General features: G+C 30.6%; 1 protein-coding gene across 1 annotated transcript in view; it reads left to right on the top strand.

The window, feature by feature from the left end:
- The window catches only part of LOC142329594 (inner nuclear membrane protein Man1-like), a 51,196-nt gene extending 33,376 nt beyond the window's left edge, over window positions 1-17,820 (top strand). The window contains exons 7-12 of the mRNA XM_075374304.1: window positions 1,492-1,692; window positions 2,977-3,214; window positions 11,830-12,011; window positions 14,254-14,368; window positions 14,970-15,027; window positions 17,641-17,820. Of these exons, the coding sequence (XP_075230419.1) occupies window positions 1,492-1,692; window positions 2,977-3,214; window positions 11,830-12,011; window positions 14,254-14,368; window positions 14,970-14,973 (740 nt within the window). The 3' untranslated portion in view covers window positions 14,974-15,027; window positions 17,641-17,820. The remainder of the gene's footprint in view (window positions 1-1,491; window positions 1,693-2,976; window positions 3,215-11,829; window positions 12,012-14,253; window positions 14,369-14,969; window positions 15,028-17,640) is intronic.
- Window positions 17,821-18,776: the final 956 nt, after the last annotated feature.

Below are 18,776 nucleotides of genomic sequence, written 5' to 3'. Positions count from 1 at the left end.
TCTTCCATTTTCTATACAGAGAGTATACCTGTATGATAACGAATCTTATTTCAGTTTCATCTGAAAGCTTTTCCTGTCTTATTACCACATCGATCATAAAGGTGGCTAATAGTTTTGTCATCTATTATATATAAATTATTTTCTCGGAGCAGTTAGTTAACATTGATGACATATAACTGTCATCTAAAAAATGTAAATTAATATTAGTGTTTAAATTTTAACATTGTAGTAGTGGATTTAGGTTAAATAAAGATTAAGGTATTTATAAATCTAAATTTAATATTGCTTAAAATCTTTTTCAATTTTCAAAAAATTACATTTGTATAATCTTTAAAAATACTGAATGGGAAACATTAGGCTAATCATTCAGTAATTGTGCTATGTTGCTATACTCTCCTGAATTATATTCTTTAAGAATGCAACATTAAATATAATTTCTTCACTTTTTGTGTAGAAATAGAACTTTATAAGTTTGTAACATTCCAGTTTGATTTTCTTTATCAAGTTTTACAATTTTTATTGGTTTTGACCGAGAACACTAGGTGCTTTCTTGTTCTTAGATGTATCACATGGAATACTATTGTTATATTTGGCCCACCTTCATACATCTGATATTCATGTCTCATTTTCAGATGAACTCTTTATTAATAAAGATTAATTCTTGTAGGTAAAAGCTTCCATTGTTTACAAATAAATTTATCTCCGCACATTAATCTCTATATCTTTTTCTTTGTCTTCTGTACCTTTCTTATATCTGATATTTGTGTGTATAATTTTTTTTTGTACATTTCTGTGTAATGCTTAAATCAACATTAAACATAAAAAGAGAACTGTATATTTATTCTGCGCTGCTTGAAATAAGTTTTAATTCTTAATTTTTTTTTCCTAAAGTTTAGTTATTTTTAAAAATTCCTTTGTGTGGGGCTTAACTTATTCAGAATTCTTTGGATGTATGAAAATCAGAAACTATTCGACAGTTTTACTGTTAAAGATAAGAAGTTTTATTTACTGTGAATAAGAAGTTTTATTCACAAGTTAATTACAAAATTATGGTTAATTTATTTTAAAATTATGTTAAAAATTGTTTTTGAATTTTCATACAATATATTAACAAAAAAAGACACGATTAATTACATAGGAAACATAACTTTGATCGTTTTTATTTTGTTATCAAATATGTTTATTATAATTTATTCCACCTACAAAATAGAAAAACAAATTCTATCGCTCATCAAAACATGCTCGAAATAAAGTGAAATTTGAAAATATTGTCATCATGGTTAACATGAAATTGATGATGCTGTAAAATTGTAGCAGAAGTGCTTTCTCTTAAGTAAATAAGTGCTACTGTTGTTTAATCAGAAATTATTGTGTATAAAAAGGCTTCAGTTAAAAAATCATTCTTTATGTGTCTCTTGTAAACCAAACAATCTTTTAATGATTCTAAAAATAATATTAAGCACATTAATGTATTTTTTCCTTTGTTTACAGCTGGTTTTGTTATATATATTGTGAAGAGAGGAATTAATTGGTGGATGTATAGAAAAGAAGAACATAAAAAAGAAGTTTTTAAATTAGTCGAAGCGATTATTGATTTGCTATCAACACATTCTCAGAATTGTGGTGACCGTGATACATTTTTAGCTGTCGATCATGTTCGTGATCAACTTATACCACCTCATCGGCGATATAGTGAGTAATTACTTATAATAAAGCGTGTAAGGATTGAAATGTAGCAAATGGCAATTTATGAAATGTTGTAGATTTCTGATTGATAAACATTTGAAATTATCATATTCATCATTGTGTGAAATTTATCTTAAAATTATTTAATATAATGTGATCATCTATGCATTGTATTTAATAACAATAGAATGAACTGTAAAATGAATAATAATAAAGTACATATTTTTAATACTTTTAAATTTTACTTTTTTAAAATTGGCAAAAAATTAAAACAAAATAATTATGAACAACTCATTAATCTTAATCAAATTAATTGGAATAGATTTTAAAACTTTAGAATTTACACAAGAAAAGTTTTTTCACTTTAATGCATTAAATTTTTTTAAAGTGATCTTGATTTGCTAAATCATCTTACTGATCTTTACTTACTAAAAAAGTAAGTCTGTAAAAAAAACCCTACACAAAAGCAACGTAAAGATACTATTATTATCAAATGAAAAGCTAAGGTTTTGAAAACTGAATGATGTATTATTTTTTAAAAGTTTTTACATAAATTATTAATTGCAAAGAGTTTGTAAAATATGCTTTTAAATTTTCTCTACATTTAGAACATGTAACAAATTTTTAAACTAATTTTCTTGATGTTTTGAATGAAAATATTTTGAATATCAGAATATTTGTTATACTATAACATAATTACATTTCATTAGTAATCGATAATGATGAATAATAAACAAAAAGTATCCTAAAAATCCTCATATAAGCTAAAAAATTTTTTAATGTTCCGCTTCAATTACTGGGAAGAAACCCATTGCAAGACTTCATGAGTAACTTTTATAAAATAAAATAAGAATCGTCAAAATCTGTTATTTGGTAAAAAGTAAGCCTTAAACATAAAAAAGACACAGGATTGAATTAAGAACCTCTTTCTTTTTCTGAAGTCTGTTACAAAATGTCAAAATTCACTTAAATCTATTTAAAAGTTATTTGAAATTTTTTAAGTTAATAAAACATAAAAATTCTAGTCCAGAGAAAAACTGGCTTTTCATTATTACATTTTATAATTTTTAAGCATTTCATGTCACAGATCTCTTTATAATATGAGATTGTATTTAATGTTAAAGTAGTCATTTATTCTTATTGTGAGGGCAGTAAAAAATGTTTCTTTTTCCAATTGTACAGTTACAGTTACAATGTGATAGGTACTTAAATGTAGTTAAAAGAAAATATTTACTTTTATTTCAGAGTAAATATAAAATGTTTTACGGTTTATTCTTATTTATTAAACAGGTATGGCAAAATTGTGGGATGATGCAGTATCCTATCTAGAAAGTAAAGAGTCTCGTGTGAGATCTGAAATACAACAAGTGGCTGGTGAGGAGTGTCGTGTTTGGCGTTGGCTTCCTACTAACAGCAGGCGCAAGATATGGCAAGGTCAAGCTTTTGAAACTCAAGAAGGGAGTGTCAATTCACTCAATGTTAGTCCAACCCCTTGTCTTAAAATCAGGCATATGTTTGATCCAGATGTGTAAGTATAACAGTAGGATATCATTTTTAAATTCATTAATACATATATCGCACGACATCCTATTCTTGTTTAATTATTACTATGTATTTGTTATAGTGTAACATTTCTGTTAATGCTATTAGAAAATGTATATTTGTACAAAACGAGTGATTAATGCAGTTCTATTTTTTCTTAATTGTAATCTTTTTATCTTTTCTATCGTTGATCCTTAATGATTGTTCAGTTGTCAGTTGGATTCAATGGATTTTTTTATTCAATGTAAATTTCAAATACGTTTCTAATAATTTGCACGATGAATAAGTAAGTATTCATGCTGATAATATATATGTATATTATTGGTGTGCAAGTAGAATGTTTTCAAGTCTAGTTGGGTATTTTAGAATCTAGTAGAGATGAGTATTTATAAACATTTTTACTTAAAATATTTTAAGACTCGTATATTCTCTAACCTCGTTTATTTTTGTGAATAAGGTGGGTGAATAAGATTTGTAAATATATTTTCATATTACGTCAGATTAATTTTGTATTGATGTTGGAAAATATCGATACAAAATACAAGTATAGTTTTTTAAATTTCCAAGTTGAAAAATCATAATTACTACGAGCTATTTTGAATGTTGTTTGGAAATATATCATTCGAATTCATCTATATTATGGTTATTTTAGTAGTGGAAATTTTGAAAAATTTTTGAAATTGCTTTAAAAATGTTGAGGGATCCTAATATGAAACCATTCTTAGAGTTGTGAATATTTTCAAATACATTTACAAGCAAGTTTTCTATATTTTTATATCTGAAAGGTGTGTTATACTATGAAACAGTAATACGATTGCCACTATTAAGTATAATGAATATTTAACATTGTGTTGGTGTAACAGTGGATAAACAACGATTTTATTATAAAAAAATCGTTTAAGGTCAGATAATTTTAATTCTTTTTTGTATGTTGTAAACTATTCTGTTACTTTTTTTAAAGCTTAAGTAATTTTTTAATATACATTTTATTGTGTGGTAATACTTAGTGGCAAGATATAAAAAAGGGTCATTTACTGTTTACATTTAGTGTACTTTCTAGTTTAGTTTAGTATAGTTTTTTTTGTGAATTGTACTGCTGAAGTTTTTCATGTTTTATTCGGAACAATTTAATTATATAATTTTTCATGAAGATTAAGAATGAAGTAAAAAAAATTTAGATGTGTCTCTTTCATTAGCCAAAGATCGAGGGTTGTAACTAATTTTTCTCTTACTTCTGGAAAGTAGAGATAGTATGGTGTAAATTGTTTGCATTTGAAGTTATTAATACATTTGCTGGAAGAGTTTAGTGCTATTTGGATGAACAATTAAAAAGATTTTGGTTTGTAAAAATTTTAAATGAGTTGACAAATACAGTGTTTTTTGTTTTAATTTTATTATTACCTTTACTGTAGAAAATCAGTTTTATGATTTTTTTTTTTATGGGCGAAAAATGCCTGGAATTTTATTAATAAAAGGGTAAAGTAACTCCAAAATAATAAAACTTATAAGGTGTAAAAGTAATATTAATCATATAATACAAATTTATTAAAACAAAAGTCAAGAAAGTAAAATAAAACTCAAAACTAATATCGCAGACGAAGCCTTTAAAATATAAAAGTCAAAATAATAGAATGAAGAAACTATATAAAACTTACCTAATTCCGGTGGGTTGTGCAAAAGGCTCCCTTCCCGGATAATAAAATGAAAGACATGGAACCAAAAATTTGAAATATTAAGTATAGGTTAAAGGTTATCAAAAACCCTTCTAGCATTAAAATATATATGATAATTGTTTACGCCAATTGCATAAAGTTGTTTTATTCCAATAATATTTTTGTTATTATTTTTTTCTGATGTGGTCGCATTGTTTCATAAAAGCAATTTCTATTTAACCAAATTAGTCTTAACTGTTTTTGTTAGCTCTAATTTTAATGTTGTCAAAGTTCCTAGAAGTCTAATTTTCTTTGTCTGCGATGACATCATTTCCTCAACTTGTTCATATTCAGCAATTATTTTATCAGTCTTACGTAACTCTTTTAATGGTCTGCTTGCTTATAAAAATAATCGTTATGTTCTTTTGTACCCAAACTTCCCGTTTATGCTAATTTCTTTCTCTTACCAATACCTGCATACTACCTCTTGTTGTCAACACACACTCTCTTCTGTCTTTGCCTAGTTTGTTTCCCCCTCTTCTCATCATGCCACTTTTTTAGTCAGTTTGGACCTGATTTCCACGATGGTTATTACAAATTTGTGATGTTCCGTATTGTTCAATTTCTAGTAACAAAGTGTTACCTCTGTATTTTCTGATACACCACTGTAGATTACGCCAAGGATAAACTTATGTATATATGTGTACTTTAATTCACGAGTTCATTTTTTACAAAAAATAATGTGTGATTAAGGTCAATTAAAATTATTAATTGTAGAATGAATTACCATATGTATTGATTCCTCGAATTATTATTTTTCTGGTATTTTACGATATACATGAAATAATGGTTTTTAAATAAGTAAATTTTAGAATGTTTTATACGTTTGTTATTTATCGTATGCTTATGTTTTTGTAAATTGTACAAATTTACATCATTTCCATCATTTGAGGTATCATTTCAATTATAATTATTTAAATGATCATCAGTAAATCACTTAAGCACATTATTGCTATTAATGGCCAAAATATAGTGACAAGGTCATTGAATAACTACTATTAATAATATTCTGGTTGTTCATTAAAAGTCTTTGTTTAAAAGTCAGTTGATCTTATTCATAGTTTACATTAACACACAATATTAAAACGGTGTAAAATATGTCACATTTTTGTGTATTGTTTATGAATTTCTGCGATGATGTTCAGTCTCATTGCATTTTGTAACTAAGAGATGGCACCACTAAAAGTTGAAAATTCAGAATTATGTATCTTGCTTTTAGAAGCTTTGTATGCGATTTAGTTGTGTCACCGATATTTGTGTTGTGAATTTTTGCTAGAGATAACATATTTTTCAAAACCTTTTATGTTGTTTGTTTAAATTTAAATATATTTTTTTTGTTTAGGTTTATGCCTAGTTTATAAGAATAAAACATGTAGAACTATATTAACTACATGAAATTTGGATGTAATTGATTATATTGTAATTAACCTTTTTTTTACGCTGGAATATTATCGTGGCCTTTTTTCTATAACAAACTAGAAATGCAAGTTTTAATTATTTAATGATAAGTATGAAGATGTTCATAAATCAGAAAAGGCCAGCGCCAATGATAAGAATTATTGTAGTTTATTTTTCTAAGTTAATGACGTTTGTTGATTGCTAATTTTTTTATTATTACAGAATATGTCAGTAGTGCAACAGTTTTCCTGTTACACTATGTTTATTGATGTTATGTTTATAAGTATATGATTGTAAAAAAAGGTGATTTAAGTTTCTTTGTTTTCAGACTTTGTTAAATTGGAGATTTTCTTATTATTAGCCTATATGCAGTTTTTTTGTGTGATAAATTAAAGTCCAATTCTTTTGGCAAAAACGAGCTATGTGTCATTTTATTTTTGTTAATTTTACCCAACAATAATATTAAATACTTTGCAGTATCCTGGTACTATGCAAAAACAGAAATATTCGGTCCAAAATTTCATTATTATTGTACAAGATGTCACAGATGTTTCTAGGTACATTAAACTTACGACGCAACGCTGCATAACATATGCAGTCCACGAGAATGTGGTGCACAGTCATGCGGCAGTTGCATCGTCTGCATAGAGGTGGGACTCCTCCTGACATTAGGTATTCGTGTGTGATCCTCTTATGTCCTATCCGTAACCGGCAGAGAACCACTTCCTCACGACGAGTTTTTCTGCAAGAGCCCCATGGTAACACTGAATCTTTAATCTGTCAGAGTTTATTATTGATGGTAGTAGCCCTGTCACTTTGCCACCTCGCTCTTTGTGATTGTTTTACACGATTAATAAAACTAAAGGTAGTAACCCGGTTGGTGAAAGGAGGTTGAATACACACTTCTTTGGCAGCATAATCTCCTTTTTCGTTACCTGAAATCCCTATGTGGCTAGGGACCCAGCAAAAACTTACTTCTGTGTTGCGATTACCTAACTCAGCGATTGCATCGTAAATTTCAATGACGACAGGATGTTTAGAATAAATTTTTCTAATGCCTGGATACCTGGAGAGCATTACACGAGTCACTGCAAATAAGAATGTTTCTATATTTATGGTTAACGATATTTAGAGCCTTATTTATAGCGAGTAGTTCAGCGGTGAACACACTCGTAATACCGGGTAGGCCAAACATATAAGTTCTTTCGTTGACAACAAAAGCACAACCAACGGTATCATCTTGTTTCGACCCATCAGTGTATATCACTGTGTCTAGGTTTGTCTTGGTGAGAATATACTGAAACATTTGCCGGAAAACAGTAGGTGGTATTGATTGTTTATCGTATGTTGTAAGGTCAAATGTAAAATTTACAAGGTTTATTCTCCACGGAGGATATGATGGAAAAAACGAGGGAATGTCAACATTTATATGCTGCAGCAAACCTTGGATATGGACACCCACAGGCACAGTACAATCCTTTAAATAAGAATGGAGTGTTCAAATCACCAATGTTTAACGCCAATATTTCTATCTGTGCTTTGTACCTCTGAAAGTCGTTACTATATGATGAAGTGAGAGACACCGACCGAAAAGATTTTGCTACAGCCGAAGATAATGAAAGGAGTTCTCCTTCATTGATGAGACCAAGAATAGATTGCCTTGGTGATCTGAAATTTGCATGGATTTTTTTCCACGCAGAAGGCGTGGGAGTAGTACATGAGATGGTGTTCACATATTTCGTCCATGAATTCCTCTTAGCATTCAAGAAGACCCGATGGCATACCGCTCTAGCCCTGCGGTACAAATTTTGATGTTCAGTTGTAGGTATATTATTGAATTTGCGTTGTACTTGCCGTCGATTCTTAATAGCACATTTGCAATCATTTCACCATGGAACGGAAGGACATTTAGGATTACCCAATGTTTGTGGGATATATTTGCTGGCAGTTTCAAGTATCATGGACGTAAAAGAGGAACATTGCTCAAGGATGTTCACACCATCGTCATACTGCGATCGGAAGGCTTTATGATATCCATCCCAATCTGCCCTTTCAACAATCCACCTCCCCATGGCCTTCTCTTAATCTCATGGTCCACACCAAAACCAATAATAATTGGTTTGTGGTCACTGCTGTGAAAATAAACACAAACAGACCAATCAAAATGAGGGAGTAAATTCAGTGAGCATATGGAGAAATCGATGCTAGACATAGCACCAGATGATAAAGACATGAATGTGTGAGATCCATTATTCAGCAAACAAAGGTCCAAGTCTTGTCTCACACAGTGTACTATATTTCCTCGAGTGGAGCAGAAGGTTGAGCCCCAGGAAACATGGTGGGCATTGAAGTCTCCTACTATTAACGATGGAGATGGTGTTTGTGTGAGGAGGTATTTGAGATATCCAGAGCACTGAACTCAGTGTTCGGTGAGAGATACAGATTGCAGATATGTAACTTGAAGAGGACAGAGATCTTCGCTGCAACAGCTTGAACGGGAGTGGTTAGTTGAATCCTTGTAGCCGATACCTCATCCTTCATGAAAATAGCCACTCCACCACTCTCTCTACTGTCTACTGTACAGTCGTATCTCTCACAGAAGTATCCTCTGAGTGCTATTGGGTCATGTCGTAGAAGATGAGTTTCCTGGAAACACATGATTATTGGATCATGTACGTGCAACAGTACTCCAATATCTTCAATTGGAGACCGTTGACCTCTAACATTCCACTGAATAATGTTTGTAAAAAAAAATAATTTAAAATAAAATGTAAAAAAAATAATATTAATAAATATACTTAGGAAACCATATAAAATTTAGTAGTATGTGATTCTGTTTTTCTTTTTCGTGTTCTTTTATTTAGATAGCTCTGATGCCTTTGGGTCGGGAGGTTCTTCAACCATATCCAGTATATGGGGTGATGGTGGAGAAGTCTTATGAGAATTGGATGTCGCTATTGACATCCCAGAGGGGGTGGTTATGTGGGTTCCCTTTGTGGGGATCTTGTTAGTTGGCTTACTGCCAGCTGTGGTAGCCTCTGCCTGTACTGGTAGTACCGTGGGAGCAGGAACTTTTGTATGGACCCCACTGTTGGATTCAGTTATTGCGACGTATGACTTTTTACTCATCTTTGTCAGCTCAGAAATAGTGGCTGTAAGCGAAGTAGCTTGATCAGAAAGCATCTGAACGAGTTTCTTAAGTTCAGTGCAGGATCCGCACTGCGGATTATGAACAGTTGAAGGAGTTTGCTTTGACGCAGCGGTGGCGAAAGACACATCTGGTTGTATGAGGTTCCGTGAGTTAACTATCTTTCTATATTCCCTGCGTGCAGCCGGGAAAGATAGTTTCTGCTCAGTACAGATCTTGAGAATTGCCTTTTCTTCCTTAAAGGTTGGGCAATCTCGGGAGTGGGCTGTATGTGAACCACTGCAGTTCGCATATTTTTCACTTTCCTCGCAGTTAGTGTCATTGTGACCTTTGGTAGCACATCGAGCACAGATCTCCATCCTCGAACAACATGTTATAGTGTGACCATAACTTTGGCACCTGAAACACCGCCGTGGGTTGGGTATGAATGGGCATACCCGAATGGAGAGGTAACCTACTTTAATCTTCTCTGAGGGAACAGGAAGACTGAACGTCAGTATAAGAGACGACATCGGTGCTTCTGTTCCATTCTGTCGTTTCATCATACGTTTTACCTCTACAACACCCTGAGTACGAAGTTCATCAGCAATTTCCCTTAAATTCATTTCCAAAAGGTCACGCCAAAAAATTACTCCTCAGCTGGTATTTAGGGTCTTGTGGCATGTCGTACTTACGATTATGCCATCCATATTGGTCAGATGTAATAAAGAGCGACTCTGCTCATTGTTAAATGTTTTCACCAGAATTGTCCCATTACGTAATTTTTTAATGTTCCTCGGAGAACCAATACATCCTGTGATGCATTTATTAATCAGGAAAGGTGAGACCTTTTGAAGGGAGCCACCTTCCTGATTATTTCTAATAACAACATAGCGAACATTTTTGCACCTGACACCATCTTCATCAGCTGCAGCAAAATTATCCTCGTCAGATGAAGCTGACTGAGGCCTTTTCACTAGACTTAAATTGGTGGTTTTTTCAGATGGACCACCAACCATCATAGAATTTGCTGTAGGAACTGAAATTTTGGTCCCACGAGAACTGGCGATATAATAGACTACTCCAGCAGAGCACACGCATACTGGAGCTAGAGCTAAATACAACTGGGTTTGCTCTGGTGCCCAGAGGACATCGTTCGAGACTCACTACGTAGAGCCATTCACCCATCGGCACGATAGTTCCCACCTTAGGTTACAGTTGCGTTTCGTAAGATGTCACAACACCGAGTGTAAATGAAAGAGAAAAGATTGTTGGATGTTGTTGTGTAGTCGAGTAAATGTATATGTTGTAATTCGTGTAGTGTTCTTGGTGTAGTATACGTCTATAGTGAAAAGTATTCTGCAGCTAAGTGTGTAGTGGGAAGAAAAGCTACAGAGGCTAGGCCGTTGTAGTATCAGGTATCTCTTTGCAGAATATTCTGTATGCAGTATTTTGTGCTGTAATATCAATTCATAGCACTATTTTTATGATTAAATACATATTGAATTATAGTTTGTTTTTTTTAGTGGATCTCAAGTTTTATTTCTTTGTTTCTTTTTTGTTTTAAAGCAGCTTGATTTTTTCGTAATATGTAAAATGTTTGAAAATAGCTTATGCAGCATTTTCTCATCGGTGATTGTAGATAACATTGTACAACACATCTCCTTAACTATTATTGAGAGTTCATGTAAAAATTTGTAAAGGTTAAAAAATTGTTGAACAGGTTAAACATTGAACGTGAAAGTTAATTCCAACCATTTTTTTAAACATCTTTCATAAGTAAATAAAAGTTATTGTCATAAAATGTTTGAAATCTGTTAATACTATTAAAAAGACTTGTCATTTATGAAGTTCATTCAATAATTTTTGTTATTTATGTATTTTTGTTATAATGAGACTAATTTATAAAACAAGCAATGAAACTAATATTTTTCAACATAATCCTGGCTACTTTTAGGCATTTGCCCTGCGCCTTTCTTTGAGCATTCTTATTCCAGTAGCAAAAAATTGTTCATCTCGGTACTCGAGCCATTCTTGTATTACATTCTTGATCACTCATTGTTATGTAACTCTGTGTCACATAAAGCAGGTTTGAGAGGACCAAATAAATGGAAAAAATGATTCTGATTGTGCGAGATCGGTACTGTAAGGTGGATGTGGGAACATCTCTGGACTGTACTTCTGAATAGCTTTTTCTGTCTTTTGAGGGGTACAGTGGTGGTTGTTATGCAGAAGAATTATGCCTTTTGAGAGAGAATCAGGATGTTTCTGCTTTATTGTGGTTTCACTTTTATTCTCTAGCATGACACAATTGCTCGTCCAAATAATCAAAATACATTTTCTTAATTTTTTGTTTTTGTTTAGGGAAGTCGGTGAAGAGTGGGTGACACATGTAAAAGATGCAATTTTAGAAAAATGTGAAGGTATTAATGTACTTCATATCGCTATCGATAAAGGATCTCTAGAAGGTTGTGTTTATTTGAAATGTAGCTCGCCAGAAGAAGCAGGGAAGGCATATCGTGCTCTACACGGTTCTTGGTTTGATAGTGAGTATTTATTTATGTAATAACAGGTTACGTAGTAACATTATGTCAACAGTACTCCGCAGAGGTGCCATGGCAGTATAGTAAGAGTGTAATAATTATTTTGAAATTTTTTTATAAAGCAGAATATTGTATTTATTCAATATAACCCTGTTTACCCGGATTCTGTTCTTTCAGAAAACCAGTCCATCTGGATCGATTCAGCATTCAGCCTTTTGAAATACATACGTTATTCATTTTATACAAAACTTGGAAACTCATTTGTTTTGTAAACTTGGACTAATTTTTATAATCTCAAGTCTGTTTGTTATTGACGACATACAGTAGAATGTGTTTAATTTTTTCAGACTAAAAAATTGGTTTCTCATGTTTATTCATTAATAAATTGAGGACTATATAAATACACAACAGTTAGAACCATATGATTATATAAAAACATAACAGTAAAATAACAGGGTGGAAATGCGATGTGATCTTCTTGGGCAAATTGAAACTGATCCTGATTTTCTAAAAAAAAAAAAATGTTATTACTGGTGTTGAATCTTGGATATTTGAATACGACCCAGAAACAAAACGCCAGAGCAAGGAGTGGTACACTTTAAACTCACCATGTCCCAAAAAAGCAAATGAAAAATCAAAACCTTGCTAATTTGTTTCTTTGATAGTAATGCATTACCCATAAACAGTTTTAGCCTACAGGACAGATTGTAAATCAATAAGTTTACCAAGAAATTCTTGAAAGACTGCAGAAAAAAGTCGCTCGCATGAGACCAGCCATCAAAGACTATTGGATGCTGCATCTTGACAATGCAACTTGTCACACTGCACTTTCAGTTAATGAGTTTTTGGCAAAGAAACATTCCTGTAGTTCCTCAACCATCTTATTCACCTGACTTGAGTCCCTGCGACTTTTTCCTGTTCCCAACTTTTAAAAAATACCTTAAAAGACACCATTTTAGAACAGTGGAAAACATTTTAAAAAATTTAACCGACCATCTGTAGGACATTCTGATTTCTGAGTTCCAACACTGCTATGAAGAGTGGGAAAACCATTTGAAGCGTTGTGTGGCTTCCCAAGGGAACTATTTCGAAGGTGATAGTCCATGCATAATTGGATTGTAAATAAAAATTTTTCTGAACCAGATTCGTTACTTTATTTACAGACCTCATATCTCTCTTCAACAGTAAAAGGCTGCTTGAAGGTGTGTGAAGAATATGTTTCCGATTAGATTTCTACCCAAAACTCTATTGTCTTATCCCCATTTCTGTTTCTTGCTCTCTCTCTCTCTCTCTCTCTCTCTCTCTCTCTCTCTCTCTCTCTCTCTCTCTCTCTCTCTCTCTCTCTCATTGCCCCAAATAATCCCAATGCATCCAAATCCATTTTTCATGTATCACCTATTCTTTAATTCTGATCCCCATTATCAGTTCTCTGGCTTTATCTACAGTACGTTGTAATTCAAACAGACATTGAAAATTAAAAAATTTTTAAACACATATTTTCCTTTTCTAATCCATCCTCTGATTTTTTTCTTTTACAACTTATGGCTGTAATTTACATGTAACATAGTCACGTCTTACCGGATTAGAATAAATAAATGAGCAAATATGAAGTAGTTTTAATATTGTCCCTTCAGGCCTTTTCAGTAACATTAAGTAAAAGACTGTCATCGATAGTGTTCACTGTATATTTAAAAAAAAGGCATTTTATAGGTAAAAATATTTTTGAGTGTCATAACTTATTTTCATTGATCATTGCTGAAAAATATGATACACATAACTATCACATTAGAATAAACAATGGACAATATTATTAAAACATTTAATACATGACATCCCTTCCTATAAGGGTAGACTTAGTCGAGAAATATAATTAAATATTGCTAGTACAAAAATAATGTATAAAGTATCTTTGTGAAAAATATAATGTGCCTTAAATTCACGCTTTAGTTTTTTTTAAATCCAAACTGGTTCATAGTATAGATAGAACTTTAGACAAACTTGACTGGTTAATCAAGCTGTTATAAAGCGATAAAACATGCATAGAGTCTTGTGTAATGTTCATCGCAACAAAATACTAAAGACATTAATAAAAACTGACATGGATATTTAAATTGCAGGGAAGAATGTGAAGTTGCTAATTGTTCTCAGTGAAGTAATAATTCAACACTTAATGCCATTTAGATGAGGAAGAAAATCAAATTTCTTCTTTTTTTAATATATTTTGTATAATTTATTTTGTTTGCAGGCAAATTGGTGACTGTTAAGTACCTTCGCCTTGAGCGTTATCATGAGAGGTTTCCAGATGCTGCTCGTAGAAATCGACCCCTCCGTCCTTCTAATAACGATAAAATGTCTCTCCAGTAAGAATGATACTTTTCTTCTTTTTTTTAATTGGTTGTTATATTCTATCTCCCGTAAGACAATGTAAAAGCGTTTATATTTAATGAGAAAATCTGTATTATTGCTGATATTTTGGCTGTATTGCAGATTATTTAGTTTTTACACAATTTTAGGACTTGCTTTTAATTTTCAGAACATTATTGAACAATAATTATTTATTTCCTTATATTTGAATTATTGATTTTTAATTATTTTTAATGATGATAAATTTAAAAATAAATTAAAACAAGAAACTTGCATGGCTTTGATAAAATATTAACATATTTTTTATGTTATTATATTACTTTCCTGAAATAAATCATTTTTAAGATTCATATTATTCATGTGCAATTTTAAATTCTATTTAATGAAGCACCCAATAACAAAATAATTATTGCATAACATTTTGCAGTAACAGAATTATTTCTATCATGATTGAGGATGTAGGATCCCGTAAATGTACTTTCTTGAAAAATTAAGGTAAGATATTTCTTGTCACTATATTCTGTACTAGATGGTTTATTAATAAAATTTAAATTATTAATTTTAATTAAATTAATATATATATATATTCTGTTTCAGGTGATGCAAGCATCATTTTAAGATATTTTAACTCTTTAACTGTATTAATTTAACAAAGGTAAATATATTTTTAGTGATTTAAAAATTAAATTAAATTTTAGAACTTAAATGTGGTTGGAGGAAGAAGAATTCAAAGTTATTCTGTAAATAACTTTGAAGCTAGACTTCCCTACATCTTATTTATACCTTTTAAAAGTATTTAATTCATTAATTCAATGTAATTAAAAATATGTTTTATGCTGAAAGTTATTACTTGATAAATATGAGAAGCAGTATATGTATGAATACATACATGTGGTGGTTAATACTATACCATCATTATCTGTTATTTTAGAAATGATGGGATGAGCCAATCAGCCTCCAGAGGAATTGTTTTAGGAAAATGAGTTAAAGAACTTGATTTCTGTTACTGGTTTTTAATATTGAAAATTTATTATTAAAATGAGTTATAAGGAAAAAAAGAAAAACTGCTACTGTGGCAAAATACCATTTAAGAAACCATTTTTATTTTTTTATTAGAGATATTTTACAAAACTGTTGTCAAATTGTTGTATTAGTATTATAACCATGCAATCTGTATGAAAATGCTGTCAACTGCTTTACGTGTTGGGAGTTTCTATTTTAAAGGGAAAAATCCCCTTGACCTAATTCAGTGTTCTGTAAAGACTTATTTAATGTGGCTGAAGTGATTAATCTGATTTTAGTTTGTTAGTTTGTTTCCAAGATGTAGTCCTGAAATTTTACTTCATAATATAATTTTATTACGGGTTGTTGACATATAGGAATGCTGTTTGTGGTTTTTACTCTGATAATTTCTAAACTATTATAAAAATCTTCACTAAAGAATCGGGTGAATTGTACTCCATAAGAAAAAATAGAGAACAAGATTCATAAATTAACTTATGATAATTACCAATAAATATTGCAAAATTTGGGATATGCAGATGAAAAACAAGGTATCTATTAGAAATATCGTAAAATTAAAATTTTTATGTAACACACATTTCTTATATTTCTGAAACAGTTAGATGAAAGTTTATAGAAGCACAATTGACTTTAATTTTAGACAAAAGAAATCTTGTATAGGTGAAGTTCATTCTACCTCAGTCATATTACAGTTGTCTCAAAATTTTTAAAGAAATCTAAAAATTCAATCGGTGACAGTGTAATAATTTAAAATTTTTTCTGTGCCTTAACTTCATTTATATTTTCCTCTATATATCAGTTTAATTCATAGCTTGAGATTGTATTAATTCATAATTTCATTTCTTTATGGCAGGAAAAGTTTAATTTTTAATACAAATAATTTTGTATAAGTTTAGCAATACTAATCTTATACATTTTATTATCGAGAGAAAATTTGTCGACTGAATCATTAACTTGAGATATTAAAAGAATTATGCATAAATAATCCAAGGTTTTTGATGCTTATATCTAGACTATAGCGATGATTTTTTTAGCACTATGATGTTAGGATAAAACATCAGTATCCAGAGCTATGTGTAAATACTATTTCCACTGTTATCAAAGTTAAACAATTACGGACACAGATTCATTGCATGGTTTTGGCATATATAAGTGGCTGATGTCCATAGTATTCTGAGTAAGTAGATTATAAAAAAAAACAAAAAGCACTATGAGATACAAATTCTATATTTATTTTTATAAGTGCCTTATAATGCTACACCTGGACAGATACCTGCAAAATGCTAGTAGAAGAAAGTAAAGTATGACAGGTTTGATGTAGTATATTTTTGCATCTATCTTCAGATTAGTTTCATAATTTAAACTGATGGAAAGATTTAAGAGAATTTGTATCAATTATACAAACATGAACATGATTTATAATTGATATGCATCAGTTATACATTAGATATATAAATTATTTACAGCTAAAAAATGAATTAATTATATTAATAAATAAATAATAAATTAACTATAATTATTTAGCTAAAAAATTATTTTGTAAGAAGCAGTGTTATTATACTCAATACACTTTAAAAGTGTAAACCACTATTCTGCATGGCGTTGTAAAAGACTCTCAAAAGTTACGCTTACAAATTGTATGTTTTGATGTTTTTTGTTTGATGCTTTCATTTGGTGCCGACTAAATTGAGTTATTTACATGGCATCTATGTTTAAAGTTATATCTGTTGACAAAAACACGGCAGACAATAAAGTATTATATAAATAACTAGTGAAGACTTGACAAATTGAGTCACCCGGTACTTTAAACTACTAACAAAATTGCACATGCTGCAGTAAAGTCTCACTATTACAAACAACAGCTAGGATAGCTCTTACACGCTTAATGCAGTATGTAATTTACATTTATATGCTGCTTTTTTTTCCTGCTCTTGAATCTTTTACAGTGGATTCTTCTTTGCTAGAAACAATTTTGTTTCTAAATACCTTGTAGCAGCATGGTTGCGTATGGGAATTGCACGTGGATAGTCTCACATCATGCATGTATCTGTTCTTGATAACCAGCGTTAGTGTTGTGTAAGAATTAGTACAAAAAAATGTACAAAATAAGGTAAATTATTTATTTCCCAGCAGATCAAATTCCGGTTGTGTATTGGATCATAGTCCAATATTTTTTATATGTGCAATTTTATATTTTTTCATAGTTTAGCATTCTATTTTATGTCTGTTTTTGTTTTGATTTTAGATGCCATGCTTGCTGGATGTGAATAATCAAACAAGTTATTTGTACGTACCGGTTCTTAATAATAAAACTTTAATTGTTCACACCAAATTTTTATTACTTTTTAATGTTGTAATATTTAATTTTTGTAATAAATATAAGAATTGTGTATTTTTGAATAAAATTATTTTTTAATTAATAACATTTTATTGTGCTGTTTTTTAAATGTGTTTTTAGCCAAACCATCTTTTATGTATATTATTTAAAAATATAGTTAGATTTGAGAAAAAAATTCTGTAAATAACCTTTCATTTCAGTTCTTTACTAATAATAATAATAATTATATTCTTCACTATTTTTTAAGTACTTACTTAAAAAATTACTTTGGTTGAGTAGATGCCTAATAAGTTCAGTGAGCTACTAATTATGTTTGTTACTCCTGGATAAGTTTAGATGTTTGAAATATCCTGTTAAATCTTAAATCCGCTTGCCCATTGGTAGATCTGAATCAGGGTTTTGAGAGCTGGTTCAGATTCCTTGATCACCTTCACCTATCCCTAGTACAATGGTGTATGAAAGAGTCTTTACTGAACTATACAACGCTCAGCAGGGTTCTACTGCTGAGTCCATTTTATCTTATGACAATAGGACATCTGAAGCCATATTCTTTCAACACCTACCTCACAAGGTAGAGCTGGTTAAGAAGGCATGGCTTTCTGTGAAATAAATTACAGTATTTATTTAACAGGTTGTATGTATTTATGGTATAATTCACTAATGATATAATAAAAAAAAAAGAATTGAAAAATATTTCAAATTTTCTATGTAGACAATGTATTTTATATCTAAAAATTGCCCTGCTTAGATTCAGTTGAAATTTTTCCAGTTAGGTAAAAAAAAAATAATGAGACTGCTAGTAGAACAATACGCTTATGAAATAAAAAAGAATCATTGAAATCAGTCCTTTTGGTGAAAAGTAAAGGTTGGGCAAACATAAATATACAGTTGATTCAGGAAGAAAGGGAAATAATTTGAAAACTGATTCTACAGCTTGAAATAAGGAAAAGAGTTCATATAAATAAGCCAGAAAACGCTTTGTTATCAAGTTACAGCTAGAAAAAACGTTTGCCTGGATTTCAGGTCCCCGCTCAATGTGCTAA

The sequence above is a fragment of the Lycorma delicatula genome, chromosome 8 (genome assembly GCF_047948215.1).
Source record: "Lycorma delicatula isolate Av1 chromosome 8, ASM4794821v1, whole genome shotgun sequence".
Taxonomy (NCBI): domain Eukaryota; kingdom Metazoa; phylum Arthropoda; class Insecta; order Hemiptera; family Fulgoridae; genus Lycorma; species Lycorma delicatula.
The sequence above is the reverse complement of the archived record's forward strand: the minus strand, read 5'-3'. Positions and strand labels throughout refer to the sequence as shown.